The sequence below is a fragment of the Lepidochelys kempii genome, chromosome 2 (assembly GCF_965140285.1).
Source record: "Lepidochelys kempii isolate rLepKem1 chromosome 2, rLepKem1.hap1, whole genome shotgun sequence".
NCBI classification, from domain to species: domain Eukaryota; kingdom Metazoa; phylum Chordata; order Testudines; family Cheloniidae; genus Lepidochelys; species Lepidochelys kempii.
Window position 1 is genome coordinate 167,794,998 of NC_136381.1, and position 19,908 is coordinate 167,814,905.

At 41.1% G+C, this 19,908-nt stretch overlaps 1 protein-coding gene across 2 annotated transcripts in view; it reads left to right on the forward strand.

Moving 5' to 3' along the window:
• The window catches only part of DDC (dopa decarboxylase), a 124,291-nt gene that overhangs the window by 58,283 nt on the left and 46,100 nt on the right, over nt 1–19,908 (forward strand). For both annotated transcript variants that reach the window (XM_073332726.2, XM_078851674.1), the window contains exons 6-9: nt 2,432–2,566; nt 4,333–4,476; nt 13,444–13,510; nt 17,559–17,653. In XM_073332726.2, the coding sequence (XP_073188827.2) occupies nt 2,432–2,566; nt 4,333–4,476; nt 13,444–13,510; nt 17,559–17,653 (441 nt within the window). The remainder of the gene's footprint in view (nt 1–2,431; nt 2,567–4,332; nt 4,477–13,443; nt 13,511–17,558; nt 17,654–19,908) is intronic.

The following is a 19,908-nucleotide window of genomic DNA, read 5'->3' on the forward strand; positions in this document are numbered from 1 at the left end:
ATCCTTGCTCAGATGAAAAATGACAGAACGAGGAGTAATGGTCTCAAGTTGCAGTGGGGGAGGTTTAGGTTGGATATTAGGAAAAACTTTTTCACTAGGAGGGTGGTGAAGCACTGGAATGGGTTACCTAGGGAGGTGGTGGAATCTCCTTCTTTAGAGGTGTCATAAATATAAAGGGAAGGGTAAACCCCTTTAAAATCCCTTCTGGCCAGAGGAAATCTCCTCTCACCTGTAAAGAGTTAAGAAGCTAAAGGTAACCTCGCTGGCACCTGACCAAAATGACCAATGAGGAGACAAGATACTTTCAAAAGCTGGGAGGAGGGAGAGAAACAAAGGGTCTGTGTGTCTTTCTATATGCTGTTTCTGCCGGGGATAGACCAGGAATGGAGTCTTAGAACTTTTAGTAAGTAATCTAGCTAGGTATGTGTTAGATTATGATTTCTTTAAATGGCTGAGAAAAGAATTGTGCTGAATAGAATAACTATTTCTGTCTGTGTATCTTTTTTGTAACTTAAGGTTTTGCCTAGAGGGGTTCTCTATGTTTTTTAATCTAATTACCCTGTAAGATATCTACCATCCTGATTTTACAGGGGGGATTTCTTTATTTCTACTTACTTCTATTTTTATTAAAAGTCTTCTTGTAAGAAAACTGAATGCTTTTTCATTGTTCTCAGATCCAAGGGTTTGGGTCTGTGGTCACCTATGCAAATTGGTGAGGCTTTTTATCCAACATTTCCCAGGAAAGCGGGGGTGCAAGTGTTGGGAGGATTGTTCATTGTTCTTAAGATCCAAGGGTCTGGGTCTGTAGTCACCTAGGCAAATTGGTGAGGCTTTTTATCCAACATCTCCCAGGAAAGGGGGGGTGCAAATGTTGGGAGGATTGTTCATTGTTCTTAAGATCCAAGGGTCTGTGTCTGTAGTCACCTAGGCAAATTGGTGAGGCTTTTTACCAAACCTTGTCAAGGAAGTGGGGTGCAAGGTTTTGGGAAGTATTTTGGGGGGAAAACGCGTCCAAACAGCTCTTCCCCAGTAACCAGTATTAGTTTGGTGGTGGTAGCAGCCAATCCAAGGACAAAGGGTGGAATATTTTGTACCTTGGGGAAGTTTTGACCTAAGCTGGTAAAGATAAGCTTAGGAGGTTTTTCATGCAGGTCCCCACATCTGTACCCTAGAGTTCAGAGTGGGGGAGGAACCTTGACAAGAGGTTTTTAAGGTCAGGCTTGACAAAGCCCTGGCTGGGATGATTTAGTTGGGGATTGGTCCTGCTTTGAGCAGGGGGTTGGACTAGATGACCTCCTGAGGTCCCTTCCAACCCTGATATTCTATGAATAATGCAGTTGACTTAAATGTTCATTTTGGGAAAGCTGGAATCAGAGCCAGCGCTAGGCATAAGTAGACTAAGCAATTGCTTAGGGCCCCAAGCAGCTCAAGGGGGCCCCTTTTGTTTTTTATTATGTGTTGGCGGGTGGAATATTCCTGTTGAGGTCCCCCAATGGGCTAGTGCTGCTGCGGCCTGGAATTACTTGCCTGAATAATGGTTACTGATATGTAAGAGTCATGGGATCAGGCCTATATCCAAGGAAGAAAATAGCTTCACAAATATATAAATATGTGATGTGTTAATTAGCACACTATTTAGAGTTATTTAGCTGTTTCTTGAGGCAACTGTACTCACGGAGGTGGTATCTGTGCACAGAAGATTCCCAAGGCAACCACTCAGGTTACAATTTACCTTAAAACTATCCCTTGAGCACAGACTTTCCAGAACTTCTAAACTTGAGAAAATGTTTTTACAAATTGATGGTCACAGAGCCAAAAAAAAAGCTTCCAGCATGTTTCTGGTTGGTATGGGAGGGAAATAACCACCCAACAATCAGTTTTTTGTCCCAAACCAGTTTGTTTCAAAATGGTGGATTACTGGCTGCAAACACCACCTCTCAATAGTCACAAGACATCCAAGGTAAGAATGAAAGCTGTGTTACTTATTGTGAACCTACTGAAGCCTAATTGTTTTTAAGCTTGCATTGACTATTCACATCTACAAAGGTGCAGGGGTTTGCTTGTAAAGAGCTGATTCCAAGACTGGAGCCTAAGACACCCAAACGTAGAAAATGAAGAGAAAAGGAGAGACAAAGGTTAAATTTATTGCACGGTCACATACAATTTCTTAAACATAAATATACAGTTTTTCTGTCACAATCTTAGGTGCACATTTGTGTCCATCTTGTAGCAATGCTTCTTACCATGCATGTGGTATAAGAGTTCTCAAATGATTCCATATTGTGCCATTTATTTTTGTACGGCTTTCACTCTGATGCAGATCTTTAACATGCAACATTTTGTTTTCAGTAATTCTCCCTCACGTAACAGGTAGTATTGGTTTTGAATCTTCCTTCGCTGTGTCCCATGGAGTCTCTCTTTTTCACCATAGGGCAGTGCCAGTGAGGCTACTTTGGTTATGTTGCTTGCTGCCAGAACAAAAACAATCAGACGTGTCCAATCAGAAAACCCAGAACTAACAGAGGCACACATCATGAGCAAGCTGGTGGCCTATGCATCTGATCAGGTGAGTACATCTAAAAATGACACTGGGAATTACACTCCTTGAAAAATGCAGTCACCCTGCTATACAGATTACTTAGATTGTAAACTCTATGGAGTAGGGATCATCTTTTCATTCCGTGTTTGTACAGCACCCCAGTGTGGTCCTGGTTCATGACTGAAGCCCCTAGGTGTTACTGCAATACAAACAATAAATAATAGCAACAGGTGAAAGCATTGTACTATATGTTACAGATTAACAGCCCAATGTTGCCTCCCTTCCTCACACCTAGTATTTATTTTATTCTGCAAGGAATCCCTTTGTAGTGAATGAAGATACTGTTTGTGGAGTAAGGTGCTAATCAACATGAGTAAGTGTGGCCAATAAACTAACTGATTCGAATGTTGAGACACAAAACGCTGCACTGTATGAGTTATAAACATACCAGGCTTGGTACCTGAAAAAAATGCAGTGGGTTTAAAAATAAACTTACTAAAATCAGAGAGTATCAATCCAAGTTTGCCCAACATAATCCCTGTTTTCTATCTGTGAACACTATTTAGCAGATTTACTTAACCTATGAATTCTCAGTATGGCCACGATCATGAAAAGCTTCTACCATGCATGAAAGCAAACTTTGGCCTTCCGGTTCAGCTGTGCTTGCATTTTAAAACTGCTAATCCTAACAAAGGGGGCCAGGAAATGTCACTTCTTCCAATAAATATGACATTTTATTATCTAAATGTCAGTGAGATAGGAGGAATGCTCCTACTACTTGATATTTAGTTTGAACTAATCCACTGGTTACAGTGCATTAAAATGCCCAGACTTCAGGTTTCACTGGACTTTACCATCACAGTATATTTAGATACAATATCATTTTAAAAGGGCACCTGCTCTTTATTGGGGGTGGGGAAGGGGCGTATTATAAGGCCATATGTGGGAACAGTCAAGATGTGAGAAGTGGGGAATGGTCCTGATGATTCTTAAAAGCCATGTTACAATTGGTCCTTTTTCTCTTTGGAGCTCTAGAGTGCGTGCTGTGCAGATTGCCAGACACAGATCCCTAAGTCTAATGTACTACTAAGCAGAGCCCCATTGTTTGCCTTTCTTTTTGTTGTAAATGGCTGATCTGAAATGGAGGCTGACAGCCCTCTGTGCCTGCTGAAGGTCAGGGGATTTTCTGTCTGCAGAAGGATTCGCCTTAAGACATGGCTGACCTTTCAAAGCAGATCGTTGCTGAGCTTGCTGCTCCTTCCACATTAAGAACAGACCTGTGTGACCCACTGCTCAGTAATCCAAAAAAAAATGAAAAACTAAAACAGCCTCCTGGGAGGGAGACAATGCATGTATAGACAAACACAGTGCAAGATGGGGGTGGAGGGAGACTAAAAGCATGTCAAGTGCGTTCCTGCACAAGATACTGTACTTTGCATCTTATCAAACCAATTGTCCCTCAAGAAAATTCCATTGTAGAAATAGGGCCACTGCAGTAAATGAGAGTTTGCCATTGACATCAGAAAATACAGGATGTAGACCATAGAGTAAATACTGGAAAATTAATATTGTCATGTGTAGCAGGATCTGTAACTGTGTAATGGCTATATAGGCAGGGCTAAATTAGGTCCTGGCATAAGAGGACACAACTCTCATTGACTAGAGATTTTTGCATGGACAACCCCAATTCTATTGCATTGTGGATCTCATAAAGTATTATGTGTGGTTTGTTAGAAGTAAAAACAGGTTTCTGTGGAAGGTTCGTGTTTTAAATCTCACCCATTTAATTGCAGGCCCACTCATCAGTGGAAAAGGCAGGATTAATTGGTGGAGTGAAGATTAAAAATATCCCTTCAGATGATAAATTCAGTGTTCGTGGATCAGCCCTAAACAAAGTTTTGCATGAAGACAGAGCTGCTGGTCTTATCCCATTCTTTGTAAGTACTGGCTTGAACAATCTTACTTGTGGATTTAGTGCATCTGATAGGCCACTTTTACGATGAGCAGATGATACTGTATGTAATCTAAGAACATATAGATCTGCACACTAGCTAGAATATGAACATTCCATGAATGTTCTACACAGTACATGAACTTTGCATACAGTCTCTTTTTTTTTCTTTTTACATGGGGGCAAGGGGGCAGGGAAGAAAAGAAAATAACTGAATTCCCTAGGCACTATGGAGGCTTAGGAGACATTTCTTTGCACAGATGGCAACTCGTGTGTGTAATGGATTGCCAAATAGAGGCTATATCTTTGAATAGAACTAAAGCAGAGAGAGAAGATGCATTTAAAGGGGGTAGGGGGATGTTAGACTAGACAGGTGGATTGATGTGGGTGAATATCTTGACTTTCTTATATCCTGAAATAATATGTTATTATCTTTTACACTGGACTTCCAAACTGCAATTGTCACAAATGTGTGTATTTATTTTTGAGTTTATGGGTTGCATGTAGGCGTTTGTCAGAAAAAAATACAAAATCAACACCCGAAATGACACAATGTCAAACGTAAATATCAGCAAACAGCCAGAACCCCTCCCTAGACCATGAGACTCAATGCTACTTTAGCAAATAAATAAGCTCATGGTGTGCCTTGAATGTCAGCAAGGTGAGACTATATCAGACTGTGTGTGTGTGAGAGAGAGAGAGAGAGAGAGAGACTGTATCACCTGTCAATAAGATGACAAACGTCAGTAATGAGCTATAGGTCACCACTATTGACTTTAACATTATTTTCCTTTCCCATCAGAATTCATGGATAGTGAACAGTGTTCATATTATGTGATCTTTCAGACTGAATACAGTTGTCTTTATAAAGTGTAGTCACTTTGAGTGACTAATGAAAAATAGCACCTTCTCATTCAGAGCATCTGTTCCTTGTGTAAATTCACAATATCATGCAATCACTTTCAACTACAGTATGTTTTTAGTAATTTTTTTCTCCTGTTATCCCTGAAGAATTAATACTGCTGAGAGAGTGAACTGTAGTCTATTATCATGCATCAACAAAATTGTTTGCTAATTGCCAATAATTTACACCTGTGCAAATCTGCTGAAGACAATGGAGCTGTACAGGTTTATGTACAGAAAGTGTAATATGGCCAGTAGAACTTTTATCAGTAGTGATGACAGTGAAGGGTAAAGCCCATCTTGGCTCTCACAGTCCAAGTTGAGTTTACAGGGCTGACAGAAAAAGCCCTGTCTTATCATCTGAAGAAATTTGATATGGAAATTATTAGAAGGCTGCAAACGTGCAAGCCCAGAATTCCATTTTTACAGAGCTTCTGATCAGAGCAGTCTTATTTGATTCAGGGTAGCCTGTACTTCATCTTCTCTGTTTACGTAAGGTAAAATTTCCAAAACGACCTACGTGATTTAGGCTTCTTAGTCCCATTATCAAAAGTGATTTAGGAACCTAGGTGTCAATGAAAGTCCGTCTGAAGTCACTTTTGAAAATTGGACTTAGAAACTTAAATCACTGGACACTTTGGAAATCTTATCCTTCGTTTGCTTGCTTATTTGTTTGTTTGATTTATTTTGATTGCCTTGGGCTCTGACTTTGTGGTATGTTAAAAGACCATGGCATGGGCCCAACAGACGTTTCACAAGTGTAAGGGGATGCTGTTTTCCTGCCTTGGAGAAAAGGAATTGAGTAATCTTGAGATGGCCAAGTGAATTCCACCAATTGCCTTCCAGTGGAAATAAGACTCTTGTCCAAAATGAAGGCACTATCACTAAGGCTGCTCACATGAATTTACTTGTGCCATAGAATCATAGAATATCAGGGTTGGAAGGGACCTCAGGAGGTCATCTAGTCCAACCCCCTGCTCAAAGCAGGACCAAACCCCCATAGTTGCCCCAGATCCCTAAATGGCCCCCTCAAGGATTGAGCTCACAACCGTGGGTTTAGCAGGCCAATGCTCAAACCACTGAGCTATCCCTCCCCGCCTCATAGAACCTGCTGCAGAAGAAATGCATTTGTAATGGAGATCTCAGTTCCCTCCACTGGGGCAAATACAGCACAGCAAGTCATATAAGCAGCTTTTACATGCAATGTGAAAGTTTTTAGCTGGTTTGGTTTGGTTTAACAATTATATTAGGCTGTTCTGATTTTTTTAACAGCATGCTTCAGTGTTTTGTTTCTCCATTTTGTACACACAGTGCAATTCTGCATCATCTCTCCATGTGCTATCAGAAAGTTAATTGAGTTGCTTTGTTGCTCAAACCTCATCTACACACCCACAATGGAACTCTCCTCATAAATATTCACCATCTATTAATTTTTGCAGCTGTGGGAAAGGGAAATCAAATCATCTGTTTACAGATTCAATTACACTGTTACAAAGGGTGTCTTTTTTTAAACTATATGTTGTCTCCACTGTTTGCTTTGCGGTGCAATGCAAGCCTTGAAAGGAAGCAAAGGCTCAGCCTGAGTTAATACGGCCAGTGTCAGCCCTTCCATTTATTTGTATACATAAAACATCTCAGCGAGGATTAGATGAGATCTCATTATCCTTACTGCTGGCCTCCTAACTGAAAGGTATGCTCATTCTCTCTCATACTGGGCAGTAGCCCATGCACCCCATTCATGCTCCTTTTCTGCTCTTCAAGTTCTTTTGTTCTTGAGTAATTTGGGGCTATTTTATTTTGTTCCTGCCACAAAGATACGCATGTTACTAAGGAAACACCTTCCACCACCTTATTACTCACCTCTTCTTCACTGATCTTTCTCTCAAGAGCGAGATGCAGTGTCAAAGCAGAAAGTTCTGCAAAAGGAACCCTGACTGAAGAGAGTTTGTGACAGCATATTGATCCTTCCATGTCTATACTTACAAGCTTACAGTAAGATCGCTCCTTAGCCGTGTTATGCCAATGGGAGAGAGCTCTCCCTTCAACATCATAAAACCAGCTCAACAAGTGGTGGTAGCTATGTCTGAGGCAGAGCATCTCGCACAGACATAACACTGTGCACATGAGTGCTTATGCTGGCAAAACTTATGTCGCTAAAGTTTTGCTGACATAAGTGCGAGTGTGGACATGGATCTGGGTTGCCACTAAGTTCATGCAATCTCTTGAGCAAAAATGATTTAATAGTGAGTATGGAAAAGGAAAATAAAACCCTGTGTTTTATGGGCCGGATTCTCTTCTCAGAGATATGTGTATAAATCAGGAATAATTCCATTACAGTTAATAGAAATATAAGGAGAGATTCAGACTCATGTGTTTACTGGGCCTGATAGGAAACAGGAGATCTAATTAAAATAACTTGGTAACAGTGTTATAGCTTTTTCAAATAAATAAGGTTTGGTTATCAGACCTGTTCGGCATTAAAAAAAAAAAAAAAAAAGAATCTTTTAACTTATATCCACCACTGGTGTCTTTTAGCACTAGCGATTTATTCATTGGCACTTAGCACAAACTATAGTAAAAATTGGGAGCAAGTCCGGAGCAGTAGTTTTTATTTGCTTTCTCCAAGTTCAAAGCTGTGTATATTTCAATTACAAATGGTGTTTGCCAAAGTCAATGCACAGCTATAACTCAACAAATTAAAACAGTTGAGTTACACAGGCTATTGACAAACAAATGGGCCCGATCCCATGAGGTGCTGAGTGACTCCTGAGAGGAACTGAAATTGGCAGGAGTTGACGGCACTCAGCACCTTGGAGTGAGCCCCAAACTTGGCCAGTATGCTAAAGGTGCCCAGCTCTGCAGTTGGGCTCCAATTCAGCAAGGCACTTAAGCACATGCTGAGATCCTATTGACTTAATTAGGACTTAAGCATATGCTGAAAGTTAGGTGTTTTAAGTGCTTTGCCTTAGGCTCTCAAATTGAGATGACAATACCTAAACTAGATGTCTGAGTGCTAGTTTGAGTGTCCAAATGCACAACTCGGTGCATTAACTTAGGTTCTAACAAGTTGGAAAATAGAGTCCACTGCCTAAAAACGACATCCGTTTAGGTGGTATAAGTAATCTGCGAGAATATTGACTTTCATAAGCCAGTACAGATACATGACAGCAGCTGGTATCTATGTTACAATATACTTCAAAGAGCTATGGCAGTGTACTGCTGCTGCAATATGATCACCTTCTTGTTGACTAACGGCCCAGCAGAGACACTCTGTGGCTCTAGCCGAAACCGCTCTGCTGAGTGATGATTTACAGGATATGCACAAACAGAGACGTGGTATCCAGACCACTTTGGATGGCGATCGTATCAGAACTAGCCTGCTGGAGGTGCCAGCTTTCAGATGAGTTGCAAAACTGAGGTCTTGACTGCAAATGACCATCAAAAATTGTAGATTTCACAAGAGTAATGGTACTAGTGCCATGCCCTGGCCGAATGCGAGTTTGTCTAGCTGAATTCCCCCTGCACTTTCAGTTGGACAGGGCATCTTTGCTTTCTGCCTAGAAGGTGGCACTGCAATGTGCTACATTCCACTCCAGAAGTAGCTGTATTACAAAGACAGGCACAGTTATAATCATTGTTAACTATTTTATTAATACAGATCCCAATATGATGAGCTTAGTACAGAGGGAGGGGGGGGTGCAGGGGGATGGATAGCTAAATTAATAGCTCTCTAGTTTAGCAACTTCATGGTAGTGATTTTGAATTGAGTGTATAATATCCTGAGGTTTTTTTTGTTTTTTTTTTAAATGGGTCTTGTATTTGCAGTAAAATGATAAGAAGTTTAGTATTCAAAACTCTGTGTCAGGTCTGAAATCACCTTGTGGGCTCCTTTCACCCCTCCAGAATTTTCGAAGCTGGGATAAACCAAGCTGAATTTAGCTCAATGTGCATTGTTTGTGTGTTAACATGCATAAATATGACACAGAGATCACTGATAATCAATTCTTAAAGTATGTCACATGCCTTAGTTTATTTAAATTAAATGAGCTTTCTTGGTTATTCTTATTAAGTCCATTGCATTAACCAATAATCTCACTACTTTGATACCTCTGTAGGTTTTGTATGATAAACCCTATTCCTTTATTGATTCTCATAAAATGTACATAGCTGACGTCTATAAATGCAAGTAGGCAGATACTAGCTGTGGGCAGAGCAATCCCCCTTGTGTATTCCCCAGTCTCCTGGAGTTGTGGACGCAGTGCTCCCTGAGGTTTATAATACAAACCTGCAGGGCATTATAAATATTTGTGCAGGTTCAGGTTATGTATTCAGGAAAGTACTACACAAGGTGACTGACGCAAGTATTTGGCTGCTTTACATCAGAGCAAGGGCTGTGTTATATTTACACAACATGATCTGAAAAGGATAATGCCTTGGGCTCTTCGGAGCTCTCAGTTCCATTTCTGAGATGCAGCCTGTCCCCTGTCCCCTGCACAAATGTGATTATGCTGTTGTAATATGGGTTACAAATTGGGTTAGATTCATGGTTTAGTACTGATGCAGGGTAATGAGACCCTGAAGAGAGCAGATGCTGTTACTTTAAGTAGTTTCTGGGGATTAATGCAGGTGGCTTTGGGGTTCATGTACCTACAGAAAAAACATTAAAATTATTTAAACAGCTGAGCCATTCTTTATGGAACAAGTCATTATTCAAACAACTGAGCATATGAATTGAATGTATACAATCTCTGATTATAATGGCACATTCCTTAATGTGATTATAGAGAGCATGTTTGTAGCTTAGTGTAATCATATTATGGTGCTGACACCAGTACACCGTATCTTTCAGCTGGCTGAATTGAGCTCAGCAATAATCTTGCTTACCTTTATTGTCCCTCACTAACCACTGACACCTCTATTGCACCCTCTTGGTGAAGTCCAGCAACCTAATTATAATACATACGTACAAAGAAGCAGAGTTATGACTGCGTGTGCCACGGTAATTTGGGGATTTCCTGACTTGGGTCCTTAACTGTTGAACCCGAACTCTGTAATCATCATTCTTTACAACCAACTTGTGCCCATGCACCGACACAGCCCCGTTTTCGTAAGGGTGGTCTCTCTTTGTTAGTGCCCAATTTGCACCTGCACAATTTGCATCCCTATTTTTGTAACTATAGTTCAACTGAAGGTGCCGAACTGGTACCTGCACCTCTTCCAGACTGTAGGAGCAAATCAAATAGCCAGCAATGCAAATATTCTAGTTCATTTTCAGTTCATCTGTGGGTACAAGATCTGGGTTCATACTACACCAGTAAAATAGAGACCAAGCCTCAACCCTTTTTAAAATGTACCCCATTAAAGGCAGGGGTTCATACCCGAGATGCTTCAACCTAAAGAGGGATTGCAAACAGGGACCGGAGTGCTACAACCACCCTGTCTTTCTCATATTTCCGAATGAGATATGGGACCCAGGGTGGTCCCAATATGGAAAGGTGATGGTGATATGGATAAATAAGAACTCTTACTTTTGGTATACAATTTTATCTCGATGTGTCAATAAATCCCCATATCAATGTGTTTGCCAGATCCTTTGTTTTCAGAACCACATTTGTTTCCAAACATGGTTCACAATAGTTAGATTGAAAAGACCTGTTAGATAAGCCCTGCCAAATTTTAATCATCCATTTGCCTGTAGCAATTCTTTTATGGTTGACTATTCTTATAATTATCATTGTCATGACCGGGTTGAGGGAATAAGTTCTGTGCCTGGTCTGGTGATTTTTCATGGTTTTATGAGGCTGCATGAAGTCATGCAAGGGGAGGATATGGCCCCCTTAGAGGACTGTATTACTAGGTATAATTAGGTTGGCCATTGCCACGATATCTGAGCACTTCCCATAAAACATAAACACAACAAAAATCTCTTTTCTAGCCGTACCAGCAGGAATGAACATTAACGTTATTGTTGGAGATACATATAATATGGATGCAGATGTGTCTTGAGATGACTATTGCCCTGTGTTTTTAAAAGCCTACTCATAACGTAGTATTTGGTCTTCTTTCTTTCAAGCTTTGATGAGCAGTGCAATAGTTACCAAAATTGACATTTGAAGTTCTGTTGCTGACCTCTCAGTTAGTATGAAAGCTAAGCAAATATTTCCCATCAAAATTTGATGAACAGTGAATGGCCTTTTTTTCTGCAAGTCATTTGAAGTTTTCCATTTAAAAAAATAAATTTAACAGAATGAAATTTTTCCTTTTTTAGGAGAAAAGACACCTAGGCTTTAATATGTCTAACTAATATGTGTTAAAGTATACACTGCTTGGTCTACACTACAGTCTTTAAAGGTTTTAGAATGTGTTTCCTAATGCCTGATAACAAACCTGTAAATCTTAGTCTATCCAGAGCCTAAATGAGAGGAGACTGAGGCTCGAGGTATAAATCCAATTGCAAATCTACTTAACAGCAAACTTAAAACTACTCAATATGGATGGATATGCCACTGTATGTTTATTTTAGTAATGGGAAGTTTTGGAAGGTCTCATCAGATTAACACCTAAAATGTAGGCTGCTTCTCCTTACATTAACCTTTTAAAGTCTGCAAATTGAAATCCTGCCAGATTTCCTTTACTTCCCGTTTCAAGTTAGGCTATTCTTTCAGTATTCTGGCCTTTCTCATTACATTTTACCACTTAGTTTCCTGTCCCAGGCAGAAACAGGAAGGTAGGAGGCATGGGTAATTTGTGGGTGGGGGAATAACCAGACTCTTTCAGACTTCAAAAAATGTTGGAATGTGTTATGGGCAAAAGTTCATTAGTTTGGTTCTTTTTTATCTTTCCGTAGTTTGCATCTATATGTCTATTACTCCCGAGGTGGATTACGAGGTGATGATTAAATGTGCATGTTCTATTGATAGATATTTTTATTAGAGTACATGCACATTTCACACTGTGATGACATGTTGGTAAATTTGTGAGAGCATAAATTGGTGTAATTTATTGACCAATGCAAGCCAGAAGGACGAGGTTGTAGAAGGGAATCAACCAATAGTAAGAAGGATGGTCTTTGGCTTAAGGCACTGGACTGGGATTCAAGACATTTGGGTTCCGTTCCTGGACCTGTCACAGACTTCCTGTGAGACCTGAGAATAATGAATCACTTTGGGCCTTAATTCTCCAGCTACAAAGTAGGAATAATAATACTTCCTTTGTCTACCATATATATTTAGACTGTAAACTCTACAGTGCACAGACTGTCTCTCACCATGTGTGTGTATATGCAGCACCTAGCACAAAGGGGCCCTCATTTTCATTGGGGTTTCTATATGTTTATATAGATCAGAATAACAGTAATATACAAGATAAACCAGCCCCCATACTTTAGCTTACACTGTCCTGTTGGTTGCTTTTACTCCACATTGTCACTCCTCCTTAGGGGAAGTTAAAACAACTTACATTCACCCACTTATATCTTCTTGCTAATGTGAAACTTCCTCCATTATTTACATCACATCTGCATTGGCCCATTGTGTTCATAGTGCTGCGGACAGTTTAGAAGAGAGAGACGCACACGTATAGGGAAGAGTCAGGGAAACTGAGTCTGAGTGTTTAGTATGACCCTGGAAGAGAAGAGCCTGTGAGAAAATCACCAGCCTGTGATATTAGCAGTAATTTATCCTTAAACCACATTCTGAGCTCCGTTATACCAGCATAAATCAGAATGAATTTCTTTCACTGCAGTAGAGCTATTATCGATTGACACCTGCGTAGCTGAAATTAGTGTTTGGAGAAATATGTGGAATCAAAATCCTTGGTGCAAACTCCCATAAACTCTGGAACCATCTTGCATCCAGAACGGCACACTGCAGTTCAGTTATTGGGTAGGTATTGATTAGAAGGCTGTAATTGTGTGTGGGTATTCAGAAGTCCTAAATCACCAGAGTTCTTTCTATTCCTTGAGGTCTTTGCGGCTTGCTGTTTCTCAGTTGGTAATTGTCTTTGCTGGAAAATTTGATTTTAAAGTTTTGCCTTTTGTTTTTCTCTTCAGTTTTGTGCAACACTCGGAACCACACCTTGTTGCTCCTTTGACAGACTGTTAGAACTGGGTCCTATTTGTAAGTCATTCCCTGCTGCTTCTCTCTAAAATTTAAATATAAGTTACAGTCTTTTGTTTCAGAGTAACAGCCGTGTTAGTCTGTATTCGCAAAAAGAAAAGGAGGACCTGTGGCACCTTAGAGACGAACCGATTTATTTGAGCATAAGCTTTCATGAGCTACAGCTCACTTCAGTCTCTTGTTGATTCTTTTCCTGGGTGTTATGCAGTGTCGGTGTCCAAATGCAGTAATTCTGTCTATAAATCTTTCACTTACAGTTGTTTTCCAACATTGCTTCAAGCAGCAAACTTGTATTTTTAGGCCAGATCACTAATGGGTAAGAAAGATAGCCATAGCTTCAAAGTTTTTTTTTTAAAAACCCTCCTTTGTGGCAACATATTTTAGGACCGCAAAATGCTTTCATGCTTGACTTTGTGGCTCCTTTCTTTGGTCTGTTCTGCATGGGTCAGAAAAGCTCTACCTGAAGCAGATTGAAAAAAAGCTGAACTCTGTGTCCTTCCATGTGCCCCTCTATCACTTTGCATCAGTCAGGACACACAGGTGAATGAGGTGAGATACAAGGATGGATTTAAGTGGCAGGCCGCAATTTTAGTAACTTATCACTGTTATCTGTCCTGTCTCCCATATACCAGGTATTTACATGGGTCCACTGCAGGGCTCCCACCAGATAGCCAATAACTAGGGGTAGACCTTCCTCAGCCTACCTCTAAGGTTCAGCTCACTCTCCTAAATCCTCTCACACTGCCTCCTGTGAGGCGAACACAGCATACCAAAAGAAGGACCTCATTCCTCAAAAACTTCGTCTCCCCTTTTCCCAAGGCCTAAGGTCCACCAGTGAAATCACAGATCTATTTCACTCCTGGAAGCTGGCTCTTTTGGCCTCTTATTTGCACCAGCCACAAGTTGCAACAAGCTAAACAGTCACACAAGTTATTGTTATTAAATTCTAAGTTCTAGTCTATTGAGCCTTGACTACACCTTCATAATGCTGTGAGGTCAGCAAAAAATCCTACCAGGCCTCTGCCAATTTAGCCCAATGGAAAAATTCCTTCCTGATCCCCAAAACAAGGGGGTGATCAAACCTGCAGCATCCTAATAAACACAGCTCCTATAATACAGGGAGGGAGGATGAGGCACTAAAAATGGAGCAAGAGGCTCCAAAAACTTCAGTCCAGGATTTAAATTAACAGTATTGCCAATATCAGGAGATCAAAAGTCATGAGTCAGACCCCCCCCAAAATCATGAGATTGGCCCCAAAGTCATGAGCCTTTTTAAAGAAAAAGATTCTATTGTCTGTCTTTTGAGTTTCTTTACTCTCCCTGCCTGACCTCAGCATCTGCAAAACAATTGATTGGATAAAATGAGCTTGGCCCTTGCTGCAGGAGCTCTTACTCCCCTGTTTGTTCATCCCCTGCCCACTAATTAATCCTGACCACAAGTTTCCCCCTCAGTTCAGCCCCCAACAGCCCTACCACCTCAGTTTACACACCCTCCCCCAGCCCAGACTCAGTTTAGTTTCCCCAGCCCCCATCAATTCAGCCCTTGCATCGGTCTCCATCCCCATGGTACGGCCCTACCCTCCAAGTATCACCTCTGTTCCTCCTGGGGCTCTTGCCCGCCCTGCTCCCAGGCCTGGAGGGCTGCAGCAGGGTCCCCACTCCCCTTTCCCAGGATGTGGTGCAGATCTAGAGGCTCTTCACGCCCTCTACTCCTTCCCAGGCTGGGTGCTTCAGTGGGGAGGAGAGGAGCAGATGCACCTTCCTGTCCATATTTCTCACAGGAGGGGAAGGGGAAGAGGGAGTGAAGTTATTCTCAGCTGCTAGGGTCTTTCCTCTCTCCTCACCATCCGCATAGGAAGTAGGGTTAGGGTTAGGGTTCCAGCTGTGTGGAGTTTCTTGCATCATCTCAAGACAGGATCCGACACCCTCTGAAATCCCTTCACTTGTGATAAAATCATAAGAGTTGGCAATACTGGATTAATGAAAGAGGGGAGTAAGGAGCCCCGTGGCTCCCATCTTCTTCTGGCTGGCCAATGGGAGGCAGAGAGCTCATAGAGCAGGGGCCATCCCTGCATTCCTCCAGCATGTGCTCTCCCCCCTTTCCCTCAGGGACTGTCCCCCTCCCTACAGGGCCACTCAAGTTTTCCACCATTGGATGGTGTGGATGGCATTTTTTGTCTCTTTGCTTCCCGCCACTATAGAGATGAAAGAAGTAAAAAGCAAAGGGACAGAAGTATTTTCCTTTCCCCTCCTCCCACTTACCCACTAGGGCTAGAGCAGGAGAGGTTGCACTGACTAGATTGAGCCATTGACTCCTATTGCAAGATTGTTACCTGACAAATTATGAACAGCTTTGGCCTTGAACACGTGCTCACTGCATAATGAGAGTGACATACAGGTATAGAGTACACTTGGGGTAGCAATATGCCTAGAACAAACTTTTTGTAGTTATAAAAAGCCCTGAATGCTTTGATGGTTGCAATTTTTCATTTCACTATTTTGGGCATCTTCAAAGAAGTTTTGGGGGCACAGGGACATTGTATGAAAATCCAGAACTGTCCTGGTAAAACTAGGATGAGATTTAATCTGTTGTGAATTCATCTTGGGGGGGGGGGGGGGACAGAAAGTGCATGTTGTCCTGTTTGAACTCTTGAGTTGTAGTAATTTGTTTCTGTGTATGCAGTACAAACAGACTTCAGGGCTTCAATCTGTTCCTTATCCTGCTCCCCTAGGCTGTCTGTCATCGTTGGCTTAACAGCTAGCCATGAATATGCTGTTCAGGAAATTGCCTGCTGACTCAATATCGTAAAATAGGGACACATCACATTAGGGGTAGAACAACAAGCTGTAAATGTGGAGCTTTTTAAAATCACTTTTGGTGAAATTGCCCTTGTGCAGAGGGGTCCAGCCCAAGACTAGTGTGCTGCTTGAAGCACAAGCCTTTGTCCTGGCCCCTCTGCACAGGGGTGAACTTCCCCCTCAGTGTACATATGTATAAGTCATAAAATGAGGGACACACCCAGAGCCTGGTGAAGTCAGTGCAAAGCAACAATAATAATCTCAAACATTTGTTCCGATAAAAGCTGAGTATTAACTTTGAGGGGATACACAATTTTTAATGTGTTTTTTGCAAATATTTATGCAAATGAATTTTAGTTCATTTAGTTTAGTTTACAAGAATCCAAGTACTTGTGTAACTAATCTTTGCACGTGTATACTGATTTGAATGTGTGTGTGTGTGTGTTTATATAATGTAAAAAAATATGCACCAGAAGTGTTTGGTGGCTATTGTGACAGATTTTGTCGGCTTGTTTCAATGTCGTCCAGTCAGGGACCAGAAATATTACCATATGATTTACTGTCAATGAACAGTCGCATAGTGTGAACAGTGAGATCCATATTCTGAAATATTTTTGCAAAAACAACTTATTGAATAATTTAAGGTAACAGATTTGTAATACACCAAAGTTTGCTCAGGGGTAAGAACAAAGTTTATTCATAGTTTAATATCCCAAAATAAATTGGATGCTGTAAATAGTTTGTTCACTGTGTTAGGTCCCTGGAAACTCATGTCATATAAAAATGTATCATCTTGGAGCTCTCTCTATTGCTAAAAGGGGCCAGCAAAATTAAAACTCGTGTTGCTATTCCAGTTACAAATATTGAGAGCTTTCTTTATAGAAATTAATGAATGTCACTAGTTTTTTTTAAAGAATACATATTTTTAAGCATTCTGAATTGATCATAAATTGAGATTGTGTATTGCAAGTTACTAGTAAATGGAGTGTCTAAGGGCTCAATCCTGTTAATAGAACTGTGGAGATGGGAAGGGTCTGTGTGCATGGATTCTTTAGCAGAACAGAGGCCTATGTGATGTGACCTCTTAGAGCTCTGTCCTAATTGAATTGATAAAATATGAATGGCAAAGAAAAAACAAAATTGCAGGGACTGCAAATCCCCTCTAGTCACTTGGTCTAATGCAAATTAAGAAAAAGTTTTAAAGAAAAAAGCTGTCTTTGCTTATTTAATTGCCTTCATTTTTTTCCAGGCAATAAGGAGAATATCTGGATGCATGTTGATGCAGCATATGCAGGGAGTGCTTTCATCTGCCCTGAATTCCGACATCTTCTAAATGGCGTGGAGGTTTGTGATGCTCCCCGGGGTATTTAGGGTTGTGTGGCACCTCAGCACCACCTACCCTTAGTGTGAAACAGTCTTGTCTGTGCCTGCTGTGCATTAGCTCCCTGAAAAGAACAACCTCTAGCAGTAAAAGCCTTCCTGGCCCCCCGCAGGCCTCGCTCTCTTTGTACAAGAAGTGGTAGGCACACACCAACTCCTGAATACTCAGAGTGTTCCCTGAAGTTTCCAGCCCCTTATCCACTGGACGGCTCACAGTATTGCCAGAGCTGCTGTTCCCACAGGACAGGACATACCAGCTTGTAAGATTCAACTGAGGACCATCACTTTGTTTAACATAGGGGAGGGTGTGTGTAAAAAATGTATACATCTAGGAATAGAGAATATAGGGCAGTCTTACAGGATGGGGGACTCTATCCTGGGAAGCAGTGACTCTGAAAAAGATTTGAGGGTCGTGGAGGATAATCAGCTGAACAAGAGTTCCCAGTGTGACTCTGTGGCCAAAAGAGCTAATGAGATCCTGGGGAATCTCGCATAGGAGCAGAAGGTTATTTTACCTCTGTATTTGGCACTGGTGTGACCGCTGCTGGAATACTGTATAGTGTGTCCAGTTCTGGTGCCCACAATTCAAGAAGGACATTGATAAATTGGAGAGGGTTCAGAAAAGAGTCATGAGAATTATTTTGGGGAAGTTCTATGGCCTGTGTTATACAGGTGGTCAGACTAGATGATCACAATGGTCCCTTCTGGCCTTAAAATCTATGAATATTGGAAACAAATGGTTACGTGGAAAACAAAATCATAACATGCTTTCTAGACACTAAATGTGACTAACAAGTAACTTTAATCTAAAGCTGTTTATCTCACCCAAAGTTCTTTCCAGCGTACACCCCTTTTTTTCTTTAATATGGAGATATACCTATCTCATAGAACTGGAAGGGATCTTGAAAAGTCATTGAGTTGAGTCAAGTCCCCTGCCTTCACTTCAGGACCAAGTACCATCCCTTATTTTTGCCCCAGATCCCTCAAGGATTGAACTCATAACCCTGGGTTTAGCAGGCAATGCTCAAACCACTGAACTATCCTTGCCCCCGCACCCCCACCTTTCATGAATCAAAAGTGCTATCCTCTTACTTCCTCAGAAAAGGCTGCCAGGGCATCCCTTTTCTCCCTCCCCAAATATATTCAAGTAAATATTTGATATGTACCTCAAGGTAAGGTTCTCTCCCCTGCTGTGTTCACTGTCCTGTTAGTTCTGTCTTACAATCCTTCATTTGCATTCAGTTCAGACTGGAGATCGGAGACCCACTGTAAACAAGATAAGACTCAATTTAGTTGTAAACAAATAGATGGAGAGACATCTCAGTCTGACAGCAAATCTGTTTTTCACTCTTCCTTGTGTCTAATACCTTGATACAGAGCTTAAGAACCTGTTTTCAGTGTATATCCATAACTCCTTACATAGTCCTGTACATACATTTCACAATTATATTGATGACGAATGTGACACTGGCTTTCATTTCAAACCTCACATAAAATTCTTTAGTCAACCAGAATGTACATCGTAGAATCAGGAGATTCCTGCAACCCTCCTACACACTCTCTTGTCAGTTGGCATTAAGAGGTTCTTGGGTCACAAAAAGTGAACAATATTTTTTGTCTTTTAAAACCAAAAAGAAAGGCTCCATAGATTCTTAAACCTCTACTTTCCTGTGACTGTAACCCAGAATTCATGCTTGATCAAGATGTTGCACTTCTGTACAAAATATCGATAGTGATGGGTAGAAACCAAACTTTGTATAAGTCTGGCCATGCTGGCGAAGAGGATTTCCTTCCTCTGGCACTGTGAAAAGATATTGGAGGGGGCACCGTATGTTTGTGTGTTTTACCACGAGCCCTTGCACTCAGCCAGTCTAGTCCTTGTCCCCATCCCACAATGATCCCCAAATCAGCAGAAACGACTCCAAGAGGACCTGGGAGTTGCTCCTTTCCGCAGTTTGAATCTTGATCAGGACTTCTTTTAAGTACCAAGTAGGGCAGATTATATCAAAATGTTGGACTGTTGATTCAGTCCACTATCGAAACAGGGGTCAACTGTTAAATTCAATCCAGATCTCCCCTAAATTTAGAGAAAGGGCTGTATGTCCAGTGTTTTGGTTTGGGCTCATCTTAGTCATCATTCAATAAGTTTGTCCTACAGGCTAAGCTACAAAAGGCAGCAACCTAAACTCATAACTATGTTCTTAGGCACATTTGGGAGG